Consider the following 22143-nt stretch of genomic DNA (forward strand, 5'->3'; position numbering starts at 1 on the left):
CATCACCACCACCAGCATCACCATCACCACCATCACCATCACCACCACCAGCATCACCAGCATCACCACCAGCATCACCAGTATCACCATCACCAACATCGCCACCACCACCAGCATCACCATCAACACTACCAGGATCACCATCAACACTACCATCACCACAATCATCATCATCACCATCACCACCAGCATCGCCACTAACGTGTTTTGCTATTCTGAGAAAGGACGTGACAGATAATCGTATCGCTTCTGATACTGAATTTAGCATCATGGATCTCTCACTGAGGTCTGCAGATGTGAAAACTTATTTCTCTACAGAGTAAGTAGGCAAGGGGCCCCTGGGATGAACAAGGAACACAGCGGGTCTCTGAACAAAGTGACTTCCTCGTTCTCTCCTTAAGAAGTGACCCACATGGACTTCTTTTTTAACTTACTGCTTGAACATTCTCCACAAAAACAGTATAGCTTTTACAACAGTTTATAATCAAAGAGAACGTACACCGATGTTTACAATCAGTTGAGGAAGTTCCTGAGAATAAGTCCTTTGTAAAAACCACAGAGGGCTAGCCATTTTTCCCATACCTTACTTCAGTAAAGACCTCGGATATCATGGAATAAACCCTCCTGGCTCTTCACACAGACCTGCAACACGTGTGTAGAATACATACCTATCCTTTGCACGTGACCTACCTTTGTGCTAAAAATAGGCTCCGGCAGACAGTAGCCACTCATGACGTTGGTCAGGTTTTCCAGGACATTGTGGAAAACCTGGTGCAGTTTCTCTCCCATGATGGGCAGAGTTTGCTGGGAAGGGAGCGCTCCTGTGAATGGCTTGGCCTGAGGAGACACAAGAACCAGAGGTCAAGGACACCTGCCTCCTGAGTGAGACGAGAGAAATGGAGGGGCGAGGCAGATCTACCAGTACAGTCCACAATATAATCAGGATGAAGCCTGAGGGAAGAAGAACAAAAAAACCCCACAAGAACACATACTGGAAAGTCAAAATTGCTAAAACCCCACCCAGATGTGGGTTTCCCAATTCCGCCCCCCCCACGCCCCCCTAGAATGCCATAGTCCCTTGTTATGCACTCCCAGTGATTTTGGAGGAAGTTAGATTCTTTTGTTTTGCTCTGCTTTCTAATCAAAATTATCTCCCTGTTTTTCCTATTTATTTTCCATCTTTATTGAATCCCGAAGATAAACAACCAGCAGGATGGAAATTAAGGAAATTCTCATGCAAATGTCCCAGCTTTTTGTATATCATAAACATTTAGCCTTAGAGAACCAAAAAAAAAGAAAGCTCCCCAAGGGGCAACCCTGACCCCAGGAGCCCATTTGTTTATTCATTCATCCTATAAATGTCCCCTGAACACTTCCTATGTGCAGCCCTGGGACCCAGGAGCTTTGGGATGAGCTATTCTGCTGGCCTGGAACCCTCAGCTCCCTGCCCCTTCCTCTGTCCCAGCCCTGTGGGCTTGTCTCGTCCTTCGAGATGAACTGGAGGGTCTCCTCCACAATCTGGTGCTGGCTTCTCCAGCTGGGCACCCACAGCGGGGGCCAAGGGCAGCCCCCTCTTATTGCACTTCCGGAGCTGAATGACAAGGGTGCATCTCATAGGCAAACGTGAACCCCCAGGGACTGGTGGCCGGGCCCTGCCTCATGAACCTGGCGCAGAAAATGGTTGCTGAAAGGAATCGCATGCAGGCACACACACCTTTCTGGTGATCTGAAAAGGTTCAGTCTATTTCTGGCTTTGGGAAGCCTCTACAGAGAATAATGAAAAAATGAGAAGGAAACTGATAGAATATTCTGGAAAAAAGAGGCAATGTGGTTCTTTTTTCAATAATCTTACCAGCTTTCCCCCCTCCTCCCCTGGCATATATACTAATTATTACAGAAAAAAAACCACGATACAGGCATGAATGACTACCTCTCCATATGCATGCTTTGCTTAGGAGGGTGTAAACGCTCATTCATTCAGCAGCAAGACCTGCTTTTTTCTGAGTACCCATATGACCCACGCACCGTGCTAGGCACCAAGAATACAGTGATGAAGAAGAAAGTAGTCCTTGACCTCAGAACTCCCAGTTTCATGGGAAGGCTTAACGATTAATTATAAGAATCTAAATTGGAAGTCCCCCTTGAGCTTGACTTCAGGGCCATACATATCACAGATACTCTAGTACCCCCTCTGCTGGTCCCAAGGAGGGGGTGCTGCCCCCACAGCACCCGAACCTCTGTATATACATCCAAAAAATATCTTTGCAGCACCTACTACCTGCCTGCCCTGTTTTAGGCACTGGGAATCTAGCAGGGGGCGAGAAAGACAAAATGCACTGGTCTCTTGGTGCTTCCAATCTAGCGGATGCCAAAAATTGGGACCAATGCGAAAATCAGTGAGAAAAGTTGTCTGTCTCATCACGAATGACAGTACCAGGGAGAGAAGGATAGCAGGGCAGGAGGATGGGGAGTGTAAGGTCGGGTGTGTGTGTGTGTGCCATTTTTTAAAGGGTGGTCAAAAAAGGAGCCTAAGGAGACAGGGCAACTCTACGTAATACACTAACCTGGATGGGTTCCTGGATTTGGCTAAAAACTAAAGAAATCATACAGTCGTGTTCACTGCGGCATGATTCACAACAGCCAAAAGACCGAAGCAACCCAAGTGTCCATAGATGGATGACTGGATAAACAAAATGGATGCTATACGTACCATGGAATATTACTCGGCCTTAAAAGGGAATGAAGTATGGACACCTGCTAGCACATGGACGAGCCTTGAGGACGTTATTCTAAGTGAAACAAGCCGGCCACAAAAAGACAAGTATTGTACAATTCCACTAATAGGAGGTTCCTCGAGTAAGCCAGATTCAGAGAGACAGTGAGAGCAACTGCTAGGGGCTGGGGGAGGGAGGAACGGGGAGTTTGTGTTTAATGGGTGTTAAGAGTTTCAGTTCGGGAAGCTGAGAAAGTTCTAGACACGGATGGTGGTGCTGGTCGCACAACAGTGTGAATGCACTTACTGCCACTGAACTGCACACTTCCAAACGGTTCTGATGCTGAATTTCACATTGTATATCTTACCACTTAAACGTGACCACTAAGGAAATCTGCATAACGTAGGGACGTCAGGGAGTAATAATGTATCAATACTGCTTCATCCATTGTAACAATATTATCTATTCTTTGTAATTAATTATATGTTAATAACTCAATATTATTACGGTATGCAATCTGAGTTTTACTCTGGGTGGGCTGGTGGGCTGCTGGCGTGAGGGGCATAAGCAAAGGTGGCCATGTTTCCGTACCCATCACACAGGCTGCTGGGGGCTCATGGAGGCAGGACAAGAGCCGGGAGCATCCAGCAGCTCCGCTCCCAGAACACAAAGAACTGCAAGCACTCCTGAGCCAGCCGGGGTGGCCGCGCTGGGGTGCGACATACCGGGTGCACTTTGGAAGGGTCATCGAGCTCCAGCCTGGCCACCACACAGCCTGCTTCGAGCATGGCCCCCGGGCGCTTGATGTACTTCACCCGGCCGCTTTCCTGCACGTTCAGGGTCATGATCATCTTCATTACCTGTTTTGCAGGAAGGAGAAATCAGACGAGCCCAGCAGAACTGGCTTGTGTGTGTGTGACAAGCAGAGTCCCCCAGAACTAGGACTCTGGAGCAGCAGGTGCTTGGTCATTTAAATAGAAGGACTCCCTGGGCAGAGTTCAAGTGTAAAGGAGGGAGGGAACTCGCATTTGCCAGAAGCCTGCTGTGTGCCAGGCTCAGTGCTGTTCATGAATTATTTCCATCTGCAAAGCCAGCAAGGGAGGCAGGTTATTTATTGTACCCATTTCACAGGCATGGAAACTGATCTGTATTTGTAAAGTAAAGCCTCTCTCTTAGAAATACTGTTAAATCATCCTGTGTGGGGGTGCTTAACACACACATTCCAAAACATGGTGCATTTTGTGGCTGGCTCCTTTTTTAAAGGCAGTGAGAAAACCCTCTGGGGAACCTTTGGTGAAATGAAGAATGTGCTCCCTGTACCTCTCTGAGAGTCTGCATGCATGGACGTGATGCATTTGGTTACCACGGTGTGGGCTACAGTCAGGACTGCGCTCCTCTTGCTCAGTGGTTCACAGCTTGGGCACCCAAGACAGAGCTGGGCTGGAACCCCAGCGTGCCACCCATCCTTCTGTGACCTCCAACAGGTGCCTTCCCCTCTCTGAGCCTCAGTTTCCCCTACTGTCGAATGGGGAAGAATGACAGTCTCACCTCATAGGGCTCTTATTATTGACCCTGGCAGCATGGAATGGAGGCCAGGTGTGAACCCCAGCTCTGGGGGACCTTGAGTTCCTTAGCCTGCCTGGGCCCCGTTTCTTCACGCGTAAAATGGGGATCCTATCTGTGCCCATCTCCTGTGATTGCTGGGAGGATGACAGAAGGTAATCAAACAGGCAAAATACCTAGAATAGCACCTGCACGTGCCAAGCGCTTTGTAAGTGTCGGCTTACAGCTTTTTCAATCACCGCCATGGTTATTCCTAAGCCGCCCTTCCTCGCTCCTACGGAGGTGTACATTTTTAAGGTTTTCCCTTCGAATACTGCAGAGAATTGGGGCTGAACCCACACAGTGGCCCTCTGAGGAATCGGCAGATGGTGGCCCAGGGTAAGGGGAGGCCCGCTGGCTTGGGTCCAGGGGTGCAGGTGCAATGCAGGAGGGATGGCCCTCCCTCGGGGAGGGGAGTGGAGGGCCGGCCCCGTACTCACCTCCATGTTGGCGTAGCTGCTCCCAGCCTCAACGTGGCCCCCGTCCTCCACCATGTACTGCATTAGCTTCCCAGCCGAAGGGGCTCTCAGGACTGTGGGATCATTCTCCTTCTCAAAAACACACGTCTTGTTGCCGATGGTAATACGGTAGCTGGGAGACAGAAGGGGCGGGCAGGTGGACGGAGGACCATCAACCCAGCGTGCCCAAGTCTGGCTTTCGACAGTGTTTTCCCCTTCCTTAAGGCAGCCCAGAGTGTCCTCCCACCCTGTGTGTGATCTGCGGGATTCCACTTGCCCAAATGCCAGTGTCTGACGGTTACCGCAGAGATACTGGGAATGAATGGGGTGAACAAAGGGTATGACCCTTTTCCCGCTGAAAACCAGTTCCTTTTACTGATACAATTCTAAGAGGCAGGAAGAAGGCCATCGATATTATCTGAAAAATATTTACCAACTTTAAGCCTTCACCTTATAACTGAACTGGGGAGAGTATGTCCCTGGGGCTGGGGAGGGGGGAAGCCTATCATAATCTTGAATATTCTTGGCAGACAGAACATGGCTGAAAAAGAGGTGATAAAACAGTGCTCTGGCTGGGATGAATCCAGTCTGCCTTCTTCCAAAACTTCGGGGTTCGGGAAGGGAGACAATTCTCTAAGTGGAGCTGTTGCAGGCATGGGGTCTGTGGTGCACCCCAGCCCACCGCCACCCCCAACTCCCGCCTGACTCTCCTTGGCTGGAGGCGGGGAAGAAGTCTGTGCTGCCCGCTCAGCCCGGCTGGTCTACACTTCATTGTACGTATGAGCTCAGTGGGGTCAGATGCATCGGAAAGGGAGGGTCTTTGCGGGGGGCGGGGGGATCTCATGGTGCCTCCATGCTAAGTGCTTCCAGGGCATCCTGCATTTCGCTTATCCAGGTGCACAGTGACCGGTCCTGCCCCTTCTGCTTGCTGAATGTGTCATGTTCGCCAACATGACCGTGGTCTTATCCCAATACCTAGCCCTGTGCCCAGTACAAGTAGCTGTCGCCCTAACTGGATGGCTACATCTCCTCCAGGCCTGAGCTCAGATGGCTGTGGCCACTGAAGCTCAGACAAGCAGCAGCTGACACGCTGTCACACGCCTCGCAGGCCCTGGAGCTGGGAGTCACGGCCCATTTGGCTCTGGATCCTCCCACATTACTAGGAACGGGCCTCTTGGGAACCTCCCCAAAATGGCTGCCAGTTTTGTGGATGTCCAGCCAAGAGATTAACCTCTCCACAGGCCCCAGAATTTGCTGGAGAAGGTACTTTATCTAAGACCCCTGGGCTGCACATAGCTGGCTTTCTATCTTTGAGCCCCACGGGAAAGCGTGGCTCTACGTCACGCGCCCTCCCCCCACCTCCATGTACCTGTCAAACTCTTCTTTCATGTAGGTGGTATAGCTGTTACCATTATAGGACAGTAGCAACCCCCCGTCGCTTAGCCGGTGGGCGTCGATCTCGATGTGACAGTCGTTCATGATGAGGATGAACATGGTCAGAGATTGCCGGGCCACCTGCGGGGACAGGCTCAGTGTCCCTGCCTCAATTCAGGAGGCCTGCTTGTCCCTGGGCCCCAGAGCACCATCTTCCCCCCCCCCGGCCCCACCATCACCACCGGGAGCAAGGGCTAGTGGGGGGCGGTGGCTAATGGCCACCAGCAGCAGGTGTAGTTCAGCCTGCTCATCTCCTGCCAATCACATGCCCTTCTAAGCATCAGCCCCAAGCAGGGCCACCCTGAGCAGCAGGGAAGGTGGGGGTAGGGGGGAGTGTCTCACTGTGGCTGAGACAGCCCTGGAAACTCCACCAGTGACCAGGATTCCACCCTCCCCAGACCCAGCTCTGCCCAAGGGCACATGAGACATTTGGGAGCCTCGAGAGAGGCACAGGTGGCCAGGCCCTGACCTCAGCTCTGCACTTTGATCTGACATACTAGCCCTGGGTTCACTGTAGGTACACTCGCTCAGAAAACAGAACACCCTAAAGAGCCCTCCACCTCTAAGATACGTATGTTGAGACAAGAGGTAGCAAGAAACCGAGGAATGTTTATTGCAACATTATTCATGGTAACAGTAAGACTGAGACACAAACTAGCTATCCTACAACCTTGCAGTGGAATACTCTAGACCCGCACTGTCAAACAGAGCAGCCCGGACCTAGGCTCTGGCGATTTACGTGTAAATTAATTTAACTTATATATAAGTTAAGCCACAGGTGGCCATACTGGAGAGCACAGATACAGAACATTTCTGTTCCTACGGAAAGTTCCATTGGACCGTTGGCTCTAGACATCAAACTGATATTAAGAAAACTTGTTGGGGCGCCTGCGTGGCTCAGTCATTAAGCGTCTGCCTTCGGCTCAGGTCATGATCCCAGAGTCCTGGGATCGAGCCCCACATCAGGCTCTCTGCTCCGCAGGAAGCCTGCTTCTCTCTCTCCCACTCCCCCTGCTTGTGTTCCCTCTCTCGCTATGTCTCTCTCTGACATATAAATAAAATCTTTAAAAAAAAGAAAGAAAACTTGTTAATAGCACGGGAAAACTTTATGCCATGATAACATCAAAGCAGTAAAACAGAATTCGCACCATGATCTCAACTTTACAAAATCAGTGCGTAAGGAACAAAGAATTAGAAGACATGTGCTGAAACGTTAATGGGGATTGCCTCCCAGGGTCAACACACGATGGGTTTGTTCTTCTGATGCTTTATGCTTTTTTGAAATTTTTAAATTTTATACAGTAAGCATGTGTCATATTTAAAATCACGCTGGGGGAACTAGGCCCCCAAAACAGCCAGGAAGCATGGAGGGGTAAAGAGGAGTGGTTTTATGGCAGGCTCCCATGGAGAACATGCTTGTTTGACTACACCAACCCTGAAAATCCCCAAAGTTGGAAGTGTAACATGTGCTCAGTCATCTTAAAAATAAAGTAACAGAACATAAAAATTCTGCCTCAAAGGCAGACTTGAGTTCTGTTATCTTTTCCCTCCTGAGAAGGAGGCCTTCGCTTCTTGGGGATACTTGGCCCCCACGGGTCACCCTGACCTGGACCCAGGGCCTGATCCTGTGCCCACACATCTCAGATACTCTGATATTCTCTGCTGAAATGACCTCAGATGCCCCAGGAAGGGTAACTGGATACTTCTGACAGAGGACAGCAATGCCGAGTAAACCCCCAGGGAAGCCCAAGGTGGGCCAGGGAGAGATCAGAAAGCCATACGTTGACCTTTGGTGCAGACACACAGGACAGAGCTGGCCTCACGGCCCCTGGAAACAGACCCACACACTATGCTGGCTCAGCAAAGGTCCTGCTCACGCTCCGTACTTGACTGGCTATCATGCCCCCAAATTCATGTCCTTCCGGGCACCTCGGCGTGTGACTTTACTTGGAAATAGTGTCTTTGCAAATGTAGTTAGTTAGATGGGGTAGGGTGGGAATTTAGGAATGCGATCTGAGTGGTGTTCTTCAGAGCAGAGACACACAGAAGGAAGACAATGTAGATACACATACACACACACACATGCACACGCACACACGCACACAGAAAAGGCAGCATATGAAGCCAAAGGCATGGCTTGGAGTGACAGTCTACCAGCCACAGAACACCAAGGGCGGCCCCACAACCACCAGGAGCTAGGAAAGCATGAAACAGATTCTTTCCTGGAGACTTCAAAGAGACCAGGGCCCAGCTGACACCTTGATTTTAGACTCTGGCCTCCAGACTCTGAGAGAACACACTTCTGTTGTCTGAAGCCACTGGCTCATGGTACTTTGCTACCTGAGCCCCGGGACACGAATACATGCTCTGCTGTACGCTCTGCGTATTGCTCAAGCCTGCATGTGCCAAAACCCAAAGTGCTTAGGTTTCAAGGGCACGGGACTGCCTGGGGAGTCCCGGGACCCATGTACGAGCAAGTCCACTCCAGAAAGAAAAACTCCCACCAGCCTCCAGAGTGCTGGAGACATCCGAGAAACCCGGGGCCTTCACCTTGAGGATGTACTTAACACCTCCATAAATTAATTCCACATCCACGATGTTCAGCAGAGAAGCTGCAGGAAGGACCTGGCCCCTGAAAGAAAAGACAGACTCGCGGTCGGCTGTGGGAATGAACGAGAACGCTAGGGCCACCCTCTGGATTTAAACAAATCACCCAGCTCTTTGCCTCGCCTAAGCACCGACATATCCGGCTGTATTTAAAAAGCTAAATCCGATGAAAAGGCACGGAACGGGACGTTGCTCAGCACTTAAGGGAACAGCACTTGCTGAAGGGTGAGAAATTTCAAAAGGGCTTTCCAGGAAGCAAAATCCCGTAACGCCGGTTCTCGGAAAAAACTCCCCACGTGGGAAGGAAAGCGACACATGTACTGTGACTCTATTAGTCTGCATAAGCACAATGACCACACGCTAACAGCTCTTGTCTTTTCAAAGTTGTTTTGGTAGCTTCATTTGCCCATCACAGTGTCTCTGGGGGTGATTCCTGCCTCTACCCCAGGACATTTGGCCATGTCTGGAAACATACTTGATTGTGGTGACTCCTGGCGGAGAGAGGGGGGACTCCTGCTAACTTCCCACAGTGCACAGGACAGCCCCCGTAATAAAAAAAATCAATCCGCTCAAAATGTCAAGGGGGCCGGGGCTGAGAAACGCTGGCCCATCCTAAGAGTGAGCACCCGGCTGCTTCTGGGCTGGTCCACTTCACCAGCCACGCCTGACTCAGGCGAGGGTCCAGAAGGAACATTTGCAGAGCTGACCTAGCACCTGCTTTGCTTCTCAAATCCACCTCCCCTCTGAGCTCAAGCACTATGGAGTACCTTACACAAGTCAGCATGAATAAGCCCACAGCGGTCTGCCTACTATCTACCGGCTGCCTGGAGAATTCCCCCCCTCCGCCGGTGGCCTCCTCCCAGGCAGCCTCGGTTCAGAGGCAAAGAATTTCAGAGGTAAGCACACAGGAGGGACTCCCTAATTGTCCGCTGGCTGGTTATCTGCCTCACTTGCCACTAACACGCATCCCACGGTGGGGGGGGGGGGGGGGGGGAATTACCCTTGCACCCTACCTTTCCAGCGAGTGTAAGAAATCCGTCATGCATGTTCTGAACATCGCGTCGGCCACGTTCAAGGCTCCGCACACCACCCCAAGCATGATATCCGGCTTCTCGGCCTAGGAGAGACTCCATGCTTCAGTGTTAGTGGTGACCAAGCCCACAGAGAGGCGGGAGGTGGGGGAGAGGGGGCTCCGTGACCCCGAGGGGAGAAGCGTGCAGCTCCCCACCTGCACTTTCTCGGCGATGAGGTGATCCAACCAGCCTGTGTCGATGTCGTTGTTCTGGAAGCGCTCGGTCTCCAGCAGGTTGATGAGATACTCCACGGTGGTCCTGAAGTCGCCCCGGATGGACAGTTCCTTCAAAGCCACCACCATGTTCCTTGAGGGGAAAGGCACATGGATTGTTTTCCAAATTAATACACGTGTCAACAGAGCTCCTGCCTGGTTCTCAGGGAGCCCAGAATAGCACAGCTGAGAGAAGGGCCTGAGTCCAGCAGCCCATCTGTCAATCTCGGCTCCAGCATTTGCTGGTCAGGCAATCTTGGGCAAGTGACTTAACCGCTCTGGGACTCAGTTTCCTCATCTGGAAATCGGGGAAATAACCCTAACTTCACACGGGTGCTGGAGGATTAAAATGAGACAATCGATATAAAGCGCCTAGTCACTGATAAATAAGGTCAGCTGCTATGAACATGATTAATGACCGTGATTGTAATTATTATTAACCACTGCCAGTCGCTCTGCCTCTCTGCAGCTGGACCTACTCAAATCCCCGTATCCCAGAGCAGGTGCCACCCCTGGCTGTCCACATAGCTGCTCTGCGGGGTATGCACGAGGTGCATCTACGGAAGGCCAACACTGTTACCCCACCCAGGGTGTGGCGGTCACCTGTCCGCATGTGCTTGGTTGGTCACCACCTCCTATTTCCCAGAGGGGTGGCCTCTCCCCGAAGAGGGCTTCAGTCCAAAGGGCTGAAGTCCCACTTCCTAGGAAATAACAGGGAGAGTGTTTTGTACCATAGAAAGAGGCATTAGAACCATTCCCTACCTGGGAGAGGAGAGCTTTTACACCTGTCATGACGTTCCTGCGTGCATTCAGCAGGCGTGGCAAAGGGGCAAGAACAACCCCAGTTCGGGGCCAGGGAAATAAAGATGCAGTGAGGTCAGATGAGCACGTCAGTAGTCTCAGGAAAGTCAGGTGCGGCACGGGAGTCTGCATGTAAGCATCAAGCTATTGGGCTCAAGGGTGACCAACTTGTCCCAATTTGCTCAGGATGTGCCCAGATTTAGCAGTGAGAAATCCCAAATCCTGGGACACCCTCAGTCCCGGGGAAGCTGGCACAGCTGATCCCCCTATAAGACCCTATGAGCGGCGCCTGGGTGGCTCAGTCGGCTAAGTGGCCGACAAGATTTCTGCTCAGGTCATGATCTCACGGTGGTGAGATCCCCCGCGTTAGGCTCTGTGCTCAGTGGGGAGCCTGCTTAAGGTTCTCTCCCTCTCCCTCTGCCCCTCCCCACTTGTGCTCTTTCTCAAAAAAAAAAAAAAAAAAGCCAGAATTTTTCCTTCTGAGTTCTTTTAAGGTCCATACTGGTCATTCCCAGCATAGGACGAGCCACAGGCCATTTCCATCAGAGATCAGAGTGGGCTGGAATGGCTGGTCTCCCTCCCCTTTCAAGTTTTCACTCAGCATGATTAAAACTAATTACATAAAGCTGGGAAAGAAAGCCCACTCATCAAAATCACCCAACTCAATTTAATTCATGAACTAAGTGCCCTAGTGGCTAGATTTTAATGCTTTTTATTATGTTTTAAATTTTTTAAAAAGATTTAAAAAAATTTTTTTTTACAGAGAAAGAGAGAGAGTGAGGGGGTCAGAAGAGAGAAAATCCTAAGCAGGCTCCATGCTCAGCAAGGAACCCCATGCAGGGTTTGATCTCACGACCCTGAGATCATGACCTGAGCCAAAATCAAGCCAGATGCTTAACCAACTGAGCCAGCCAGGTACCCCTAAAGATTTTATTTTAAAGTAAGCTCTACACCCAATGTGGGGCTTGAACTTACAGTTCCGAGATCAAGAGTTGCATGCTCTACCAACTGAACCAGGCAGGCGCCCCGATTATAATGCTTTTTAAACAAAATGTCCACAAAGTCTTTGGGGTTTTTCACTCTAAACACGAGAATGTTTAAACACAAGAATGTTTAATTACAAAGTTAGTTGCTTTTTACCTTTTTGTACTCAGGGCAAGGCAGGAAAAATGGAAGATGGGGGTGTGTTTGGATTTGGGAACCCCTTTGTCAATGTGGGTTTCTCCAGGACCTACTTATAAGGTTTAAATTTAAAGAAGTCCCCCCCACACACACCTTTTTTCTAAAAAAGCTCTAGTACTTGGCACCTTTTAAATTGTGGAATCCCCTCGAACATTCTTTGGATCTCCCCCAAGTGCGAGCTGTAATGAGCTCAGGACCAAATGACCTTGGTGAGCTCATGAGCTCCCTTGACTTCATGGATCTCAGATACAGGAAGAGGACAGACTTTGCCCTTGGACTTCAGCAAAGGGCATTTAAGACCGGGTCTGCTCTGTGATTCACTCCTTTACCTCCTGACGTACTGCTGCCTCTGAGCCCCAGGCTTTTAGCTTCTGGAAGGAAGGAGGGAAAGAAGGAGGGGAGCAGGGAGATACTAACGAAATGGCCTCTTCCCGGTTCTCTCCCCAGGAGAAGCAGTGCCCGAACTGGGAATCAGCAAATTCGTGTAAGCCACCAGCAGCCGCCACGCTGAAATAACCCCACACGTTCTTGTTGCTCCGGAAATTCAGTTCCTGAACCGTTCCAGAGCTTGGCTTAAACCCCTAGAGTCAGAACAGCAAAAGCAAAGTTGGGGGGAGGGCGGGGAATCATCACACCAGATATATTTGCATCAGAATTAAATCCTAGACAAACCCAAGAAGAACCCCCACCACAACCCAAAGCTTCGTGTGATCAACAGAACGTTGATCTCTCTCACTAGGGGTGAGGGTGTACCCATGTCAAGACATTCATGCATGCATGTAATTTTTACTTAAAAAAAAAAAAAACTATAAAAATAAATAACCATGTTGGGATGGGGGGAGGAGGTACAGAAACAATAGGGGGGAATGCCGTTCACTGATGGAACTGAGTGAAAGTACATTCTGGTTTCATAAACTTGACATCGTCAGTCATAAAAAGTTTAAATGAAAGAGAAGAGGGGTTGGATTTCGAATTCCGGGATTATGAAAAAGCCAGGAGATAAAGCAATGTGATGCGAACACACACCTAATTTCCTTATGGGGGGTGGGGGTGGGGCAGAAGGCCCATCCCCCTGAGTATAATTTTGGTAAGGGGGGTGGACGCGGACCCTCTCGCTGGGATTAGGGCTCTGGACATGTGTAGTGGAGGCATCCATTTTGAGAGATGGAGAATTCCAGGTGCCCGGGCTATTTCCACTCCGAGTCCCTTCGTCCTCCCCAGCACCTGTAGACAAGCCACCATCCCCCTAAAAAATTCCCATTTCGCTTGTCCACCACCAGAGTCCATTGTTTGCAGCCAAAGATGTCAAGCTGATAGAGCTACCATAGCTTACAATTCTTTAATTAAAAGGGGAGGAGGGGGAGACAAACCTCTCATCCCAAATTTCTTGAATGTAATCATTGAACAATGAGGTTGTGGTAGGTTATGGAGATGATGTAACAGTCATCCATAAGTAAGCATGTGACAGACACCAGCTGGCTGGTTTCTCGAGGCACAAAGAAGAACAAGTCACAAAGGAACTCCTTACAAGGGACCAGACTCCAGGAAAGAGTACAGGGAGGGGGGCGGCAGAAAACCAAGGACCCGGGTTCTAAAGCTGGCTGCTTGTCCCAAAGATGGACGTGGCGCATAGGGTCCAACCGTGGGGCTCGGTCACGGCCTCAGCAGGTCGGAGGCACGAAGCAGGAGACTAACCTCTCGAGCTGTCCTGTCCATGAGCAACGACAGGCACGAAGGATCTGCCCCAGTGCCTGGCACACACTTCCCGTTAATAAACCACTGCCTTCCACGCCACGGTTTCCCTGTCTGTACTCGGAGAAGCCTGGGCGTCTCATCCAAAGCTAACGTTCAGGCTCTGCCCCACACCGGGAGCCTGGAATTGGCAGGCGTGGGGGCCCCGCAAAACTTGCCTCATCGGGGTTCTCACTGGTGATTCTGGCCGCGATGACATGGCCTCGGGCGAGCGGAGGGTTGGCAGGAGTATCAAACGAAATGGGCGTCACCCCCCATGGCGACTCCCCGTAGAGAAGCCGGATATCCTTGAGCCGGGACAGCGGCACCCCCATGGCAATCTGAAATGAAGAAATCCACCCCGCGGACTGTCAGTCCCCACGAGCACCCTGGCCCCCAGACATGGAGCGCACTGCTGGACGCCCTGGAGGAGGGGTGCAGTGAATGATCTCAGGTATCCTGAGCACCTGCTGAGCACATGACACTGTGCCACATGGTGGCGGGAGAAGCAAAGCAAGAGAAAGACAGAAGGGACGCCTGGGTGGCTCAGTCAGTTGAGCATCTGCCTGCGGCTCAGGTCATGATCCCGGGGTCCTGGGATCGAGCCCCGCCTCGGACTCCCTGCTCAGCGGGGAGCCTGCTTCTCCCTCTTCTCCCTGCTCCTCCCCACTCGTGTGCTCGCTCACCTCCCTCCCTTGTGCTCTCTGTCACTACCTTTGTCTCTCTCAAATAAATAAATTTAAAAATCTTTAAAAAAAATAAATTTTAAGGCGTTCCAAAACTCATTTGAAAAATAAGTTCCAGGGGCACCTGGGTGGCTCAGTCGGTGAAGCATCTGCCTTCGGCTCAGGTCATGATCCCGGGGTCCTGGGATCGTGCCCCGCCTCGGGCTCCCTGCTCAGTGCGGAGTCTGCTTCTCCCTCTCCCACTGCCCCTCTTCCCTGCTCGTGCACTCGCTCTCTCAAAGAAATGAATAAAATCTTTAAAAAATATAAGAAATGTAAAAAAAATTTTTTTTAAATTTTATACTTTTAATTTTAGATAGATGTGCAGTGGAATCAGTGGTTTATTTTCCAACTGTCATCATTTTCTATTGTGGTATTGGGCCAGAGTGATCTTGTTCCTTCTTCCTTTCTTTCTTTCCTTCTCTCTCTTTCTTTCTTAAAAGAATGATGTTGTTCTTGGGAGGTCCTTCTACTCAAGTAGAGGCAAAGCACCATGAACGTTCAAGTCAAAACATCTCTCAAAAAGTTAAGCCAAAAAAAAAAAATTACACCGAGACACGAATAGAAAGAACACAAATGTGGCAGAGGTTAACAACCAGTGGGCTGAGGCACAGGGGATGGGGGGTAGCTGCGCAATCCTTGTAACATTCCTGAAATTTTCCAAACTAAAAAAAAAAAAAAAAAAAAAGACAAAATAGAAAACAATAAAAATGCTGATGGAGGGAGGAAGGCAGGCAGGAAAGGAAGGAGGGAGACATACATTCATACATTTTAAACATTTGAGTTCCCATTCGTGCAGGAGTTCCTAACTCTGGGTCATGAGTTCTCAATGAGGGCGATACTGCCCCGCAAGGGGGCAAATATTTGCTCTTGGGGATGAAACGATCTTACTCTGTATGTATCAGTCACAGATATATCTACAGTAAAAACATACAATATATCTGTATATTAAAATTTTATAAGGGGCTGGGAGCGCCTAGGTGGCTCAGTCAGTTGGGCATCTGCCTTCGGCTCGGGTCATGATCCCGGGGTCCTGGGATCGAGCCCTGCGTTGGGCTCCCTGCTCGGTGGGGAGCCTGCTTCTCCCTCTCCCTCTGCTGTTCCCCCTGCTTGTGCTTTCTCTCACTCTTTCTCCTGCTCTCTGTCAAATAAATAAACAAAATCTTTAAAATAAATAAAAAATAAATAAAATTTTTATAAGGGGAGAAATTAGGGGGGAAAGTGTCTAAAAAGGTTCCTTACAGTTATAAAAAAAAGTTTGAGAAATACTTCTCAATGTGCTCAATGTGAATGGATAAGAGGGGGTCCACGAATGCCCTGGAACTGTACAAAGCATATTTTTTTTCCCCAGGGAGAAATTCAACAGGTTTTGCCCATTTCTCAAAGGGCCACACAGCCAGACAAAGGTGACGAACCACTCCACAGAAGGTTCTCCGCCTGCATGATTCTCGATGCTACTCACACAACACACTCACTTCCCCAGGGACAGCCCTCCAAGAGGGGAGCAGGACGGTCTACTATGAGCAGGACGGGGACCCCGGCCCGGCTAGAAGAAACCCCAGGGCTCTGCGCCCAGGTCCTTGCCTGTAGCTGGGCGGCCGGCAGGTTGACATCGGCGATCATCTCTGTGCAGGGGTGCTCCACCTGCAGGCGGGGATTCAGCTCCAAGAAGTGGAAGCTGCCATCCTGGCTGTAGAGATATTCCACCGTCCCCGCGCTCACGTAGCCCACAGTCTTGGCCAGGTGGACGGCACACTGCAAAGACACAGAGCCTGAAGGGTCTCCAGTGGTTTTCTTGGATCATCTTCATGGGGGGCTGAGTAGGTCCCCCACCAAACGCTGAAGATCTGCTGGGCATCCTTTGGGACCTCAGAGATCGCACTCCCTACGATGGGCCCCGGGTGTCTTCGTGGACACCCACCCCGCACTGGCAATGGGGATGGTAGGGCGCTCTTGCTGGCTGGGCGGAGCCGGCTCTCCGGCTCTGCAGAGCCCACCTGCTCCATGAACTCAAACACAGCCGGTATGGCGATGGTGGCCGGCGCCTCCTCGATGATCTTCTGATGCCGCCGCTGGATGGAGCAGTCACGCCCGAACAGGGACACGGCGTTCCCATACTGGTCAGCGAGGATCTGCACCTCCAGGTGTCGGGCATGCTCGGCCAGCTTCATGAGGAAGATGGGGGAGCTAGGGATCTCACTCTGCACCTGGGGGGAACAGCAGAGTGGCTCGATTTACCCTGAGGGACCAGGGCCGGAGCGAGAAGTCCTCTGAAGATATGTCCACGATCCTGCTGATCGTTTAGCTTTGTTTTACCTCTCTCGTGAGGACATGCCTTTCTCCTTGACGTTTTAAGTCCAACACTGTCAAAATACATCACGTAGAAGGCGGAATTTCCCCACAATCCCATTTTTCTAAAGATAATGTGCTGTTAGGATTTGGGCACATACTGCGTAAGAGTTCAATGTGGCTAAGAGTTAACTGCACACTGGTTTTCTGCTGCACCTTCAGAACACACAAAACACACAGAATGCTTTTTGAATAAAAATAGGACGAAAACGTGCCACCCAGCAGCTTTCTTTTCCTCCTTCTTAAATAGTACTCTCTTGGCGAGTTGTGCACAGTGGAACCTACAGACAGACTTACGTCATTCTTTTGATGACTAAAAGGCAATTACCCAGAAATTCTTAATGATATAAAAAAAAAGTGTTCACATGGAATGATTTCTAATAATTTTTTTTTTAAAAAGCAAGCTGCAGTAATATATATGGGATGGCCCCGCTTAATATGAAAAATAAAACAGAGCTGTTATGAACACCTATATAAAAGTATACACAGAGGTGCCTGGTTGGCTCAGTCAGTAGAACATGTGACTCTCGATCTCAAGGTTGTAAGTTCAAGCCCCACGTTGGGTATAGAGATTACTTTAACATTTTTTTAAAATCTTTTTAAAAATTCTTAAAAAAAACTGGTTACATCTGGGAAGGGGAAGAAGTTCAGAGGTGGTGGTAAAAAGAGAATTTTCCTTTTTTATGCTTAACATATCCCTAAAGCGTTTGAATGTTCTCATAAGAACATTTTAATATTGCACCCACATAATCAAAAGAAACATGCTCGTGCGTGTGTGGGGGCAGTGGGTATATGGGACCGCTATACTTTCCACCCCATTTTGCTGTGAATTGAAAACTGCCCTAAAAAGTAATTTTAAAGAAAGGGGAAAAAAAAAAAGCTTTTAAACTTACACAACCCCTAAATGTAATGGAGGATCCAGGATTGGATCCTGACACAGAAAGAAGAGATTAGTGGTGAGATCTGAGTCAAGTCTGGAGCTGACTTAATAAAAACGTATCCCTGCTAATCTGTTAGTTGTGACAAACATGGCAGAGCTAATGGAAGATATTAACAATGGGAAACCAAGGATAGATGGGGACTCCATACTACTTATGCAACTTTCAAGTAAACAGAACTTCTTCCCCTGCAAAGTACCCCAAAAACCTATCCACCCCAGTGGAGATACGTGATAGTGAAACCACTACTTTATAGAACACTCATATATTGCCCAGAATGGTTTAATTGGTAAACCTTTTTAGAAAGCAATTTATTGACATGTTTTTGTAAGTGCATGTGCATGCTATTTAACTAAGTCCTTGGCATGTGGTCTTTACCCAAGAAAATAATTCAGAAGAAGAAGAAAAAAAGCTAAGTATTATTTATGTCCATGTTCTATAATATATATTATAGATGTTATATATTATTATGAAATATATTGTATTATAGTATAGTCATAACAACAGAAATGGAAATAAGCCCCACATTTCACAAAAAAGGAAAGGCTTGATAAGGAAAACTACAGACACACTGGGAATATTAGGCAATCATCAAAATAATTGTAAAGATTGGAACAACATGGAAAACATGTCCGTGATCTACAATTTAGAATTTTTTTAAATGTAGAACAAAACACTATGTAGAACGAATACAACTCTTTAAAACATGCACGTGAACAAGGTCTAGAAGAAACCCTAGAAATTCTAAAATAGTTGCATTAAGAATGGGAAGATCGTTAGCCTACCCTTTTTTAAACATTGCCAATGGGCAACTATAACAGGCATAAAGTTTTAAAAGTGAAAACCCAGCTACAAATAAGTAAATACATGGTTCATTCCTACAACAAAAACCAATCATCTAGAAAGGTTAAAAATACCAAGACTACTAAAATTTACAAAATGTCCCATCTTCCAATAGACGTGAATACAGTCACAAGCAGATAGATACTCCGGCCCTGTATCTCTGAAATCATTTAAAGTCACGTGGATTCACAGGATTGAACATCTAAGGACATGGTATATGGATCAACCCAAACCAGGGACTTGTGTGTGTGAAAACGTACACATGTGCTTCAGGACACAGCACAGCAATATTCCAGCTCCCATGAATGTCCTGTTGACTTCTGACACAGTAATGTTAATGAACATAATCTGGTGGCCAACAGCTAAATACACGCAATTCCCACAGATATATGGAAAAATGCTCAGCAAGAAGAGCTCACTTGTCTGAAAAGGATTGGGAAGTCCTCGGCACTCTCTGCCTTCCGGATTCCTTTCCCTCCACCGCCTTCCGATGCTTTGATCATCAAGGGAAAACCAATTTTTTCTGCCACCTGGGGGTGAAGGACAAACAGACCTCTTTAGAAGGTAGACAGTTTCCAAGCTAAAAGGACAATGAGAAGGTTCCAGCACCTTGGCCTCCCAAGCCCTGCATTTACCTCTAAGCCCTCATCTATATCTTTCACACAACCCTGGTTGTAAACATCTTCTGGGACAGTGATTCTTTTCCCCTGCTGCAGATCATCTTCTGTCCATTCCACCATCAGACCTAGAGAGTCACAAAAAAAGCTGAATCCTCCCAAGGATGGCAGAGAAACACAACACAGAAACCACAGGGCCTTTCCTCACCAAAGCCTCTCTAGACCTGGGTGCTGGACCAATAGTATACAGACATGGTCCTTCAGCTTCCCACAATGGCTTTTAATTCTCTTAAGGGCTGACTCAACCTTGAATGGGAAATCAAGCTTAAGAAATTCAGACTGAGGGGCGCCTGGGTGGCTCAGTCGTTAAGCGTCTGCCTTTGGCTCAGGTCAAAAATTCGATCTTTGGACAAAAAAAATCAAATTGGAGAGGAAACTCCTGAGACTTTTTCCTGTTCATTTTTAATTTATCCTAGAAATTCTACTTGTCAGAATTTATCCTAAGGAAATGATTAAAAAGTACATAGAGATTTAGCTAGTAGACTATCAAGACTCCATTACTTTTAGTATTTTTTTTTAAAGATTTTATTTATTTATGTGAGAGAGGGCCAGAGAAAGAGCAAGAGTGGGGGAGAGGGGCAAAGGGAGATGGAGAAGCAGACTCCCTGCTGAGCACAGAGCCCAAGGAGGGGCTCAATCCTAGGACGCTGAGATCATGACCCAAGCCAGAAGTTGGACACTTAATCGACTGAGCCACGCAGGTGCCCCTACTTTCAGTATTTTTTAAAATTAGAGCAAAACAACCTGGAAACAACCTAAATATCTAACCATAGAGGACTAGTTAAGTAAATTATGGTACATCTATATGATAAAATCGTATGCAGACATTTTAAATGTCATAAAGTGTATTTATTGACATAGAAGGGTTAGTGAGAAAAAATAAGTCACAAACTATAGTAAATATAAGATCTCTGGCTTTTTAAAGGATGTGCCTAGAAAAAAAAAACACTGGAAAGGTAGGCACCTAGAATATAACAAATATTCAACACCAGGTCATAGGATTATGGATGATTTCTATTTCTTTTCTTTTCTTCTTCTTCTTCTTTTTTTTTTTTTGGTAATCCTATATTTTCTAAGCTGTCTACAATGAAACTGTACCACTGCTTTAATAATTTTAAAAAATTTTAAATGAAAGAATAAAAAAAGCATACTCCTGTCACGCCCTCTGCTCATATTGGTGGAAGAGATCCCCCAAAGTGAAGCTCAGGCCACTTACCACTTCCACTCCAGGGCAGTGTTGGGATCTGCAGCGTCTGGGCCACAATGGTGGAGGCGATCTTATCTCCCAAGGCCCACATGGCCTCACTGGGAGGGCCTGAGGAATCAGGGACAAAGGGGGAAGGCAGAATCGAGTTAGTCACAAGCCCCTCGCAGCCAAGTGCCTGCCAAATGCACAAAGAAAAGTACTCAGATCCTAGCTCTCGAGGAATTTAACATCAAGTCGGGGAAGGGAAAAATCTGTTAGTCTGCTACTTCATCAGATGTGGTTGAAGTCTGCTGTTCTTAGTACATATGGATTGTAGACCTGGTCTGAGTTATAACCTAAGCTATGGGGCATACACAGAATTTGCTTTTCAGGAAGAAGGCAACAAGCTAGACCAAAGGTGGCAAGCTAGCACCTCAAAAAGGTTAGCAAACTTCTCCTATAACAAGCCAGATAGGAAATATTTTCAGCTCTGTGGGTCTGCTTGTCTCTGTCACAAATATTCAGCTTTGCCAGTGTTGGGCCAAAGCAGCCATAGGCGATACATAAATGAATGAGCTGCGCTGTGTTTCAGTAAAACTTCATTTACAAAAGCAGGCAGCGGGCTGGACTTGGCCTGTGGGCTGTAGTTTGATGGCTTGCAGGCTGGATCACCAAGCTCCAGAGGAGCTAAGGGATAATGAGGGTCTCGTGTATAGCCAGTCAAAGACTATGGACAGAGAAAATATAAGCAAGCACGAGTTACTAGGCAGACCCTTGGGATATCAGGTGTTGATCTGTACCGAGTTGCTTCAAGTACAGTGTGTGTTGGAGGCCCAGCACGAAGGAAGAGCAACAGGGATTTATTGTGGATGGTAAATGATTCCCCTAAATCATGCCAAGATGTCAGACAGCATGAGAGCACACACAAAGTTTACAAATGCAAACCCTAAAACAGACAGACCCCATAGACAGTAAGTATCATTTTTACCTTGTAAGTCATAGAGCTGAGGGACTCTAGTCCCAAAATGCTAGGTCATTCCAAAACCCGGAGAATAGCCCAAGAAAGGCATGGGCTTATCAGAAATGTGACCTCCAAAGCCAGTCAGAAATCTGAACATGGCTGGTATCTCGGTGCCAGCAGGAGCACAAGCAGAGGGTTCTGCTTGTCCCAGCATCCTTCTCCCGTGGGACCCATGGCAACAGTTCCTATGTCCCTGGGCTGGCCAACCGCCCCTCCCACCCCAGACTGGCTTGCTCCTGACCATGAAAGGGTGAGAGGTGGGGCTATCAAACTGACCCCCACCTTGCAGGGCTACACTGGAAAGAGAACGTGACCTGGCAGAGTGTCCCGTCAATGCCCCAATTCCCCCGTATCAGACGGCGACACTCACTCTACCTAAGAAAGCAATCTCGTGCTTGCACAGGAGCTCCGGCAGTTTGGGGTTTTCGGAAGCATGGCCCCAGCCAGCCCACACCGCCTGTAAACATAGAGAGGTGGGAATGAGGATCTTCCTTCGAGAATCCCCCTCCCGTCACACACCGAAAGCTCTTCGCGGCGTCGCATCAGCCCTGGATTTCAGAGTCTTGCAGGACCTGCAGCCTCTGACCCTT

General features: G+C 48.5%; 1 protein-coding gene across 4 annotated transcripts in view; it reads right to left on the reverse strand.

Annotated features, from left to right (window-relative positions):
* Positions 1–22143, reverse strand: part of ACACB (acetyl-CoA carboxylase beta) — a 123827-nt gene that overhangs the window by 56357 nt on the left and 45327 nt on the right. For 3 of the 4 annotated variants that reach the window (XM_035017196.1, XM_035017197.1, XM_035017199.1), the window contains 15 exons: positions 21929–22010; positions 20563–20661; positions 19305–19414; positions 19089–19199; positions 16537–16746; positions 16124–16294; positions 13994–14155; positions 12501–12664; positions 10044–10194; positions 9829–9932; positions 8759–8840; positions 6144–6289; positions 4757–4907; positions 3440–3574; positions 691–837 (listed from right to left, as the gene is read on the reverse strand). In XM_035017196.1, coding sequence (XP_034873087.1) covers positions 691–837; positions 3440–3574; positions 4757–4907; positions 6144–6289; positions 8759–8840; positions 9829–9932; positions 10044–10194; positions 12501–12664; positions 13994–14155; positions 16124–16294; positions 16537–16746; positions 19089–19199; positions 19305–19414; positions 20563–20661; positions 21929–22010 — 2025 coding nt within the window. The remainder of the gene's footprint in view (positions 1–690; positions 838–3439; positions 3575–4756; positions 4908–6143; positions 6290–8758; positions 8841–9828; positions 9933–10043; positions 10195–12500; positions 12665–13993; positions 14156–16123; positions 16295–16536; positions 16747–19088; positions 19200–19304; positions 19415–20562; positions 20662–21928; positions 22011–22143) is intronic. The other variant, XM_035017198.1, reaches the window with a different exon arrangement.

The sequence above is a fragment of the Mirounga leonina genome, unplaced genomic scaffold (genome assembly GCF_011800145.1).
Source record: "Mirounga leonina isolate KUSES-001 unplaced genomic scaffold, KU_Mleo_1.0 Mir_171, whole genome shotgun sequence".
Lineage (NCBI taxonomy): Eukaryota > Metazoa > Chordata > Mammalia > Carnivora > Phocidae > Mirounga > Mirounga leonina.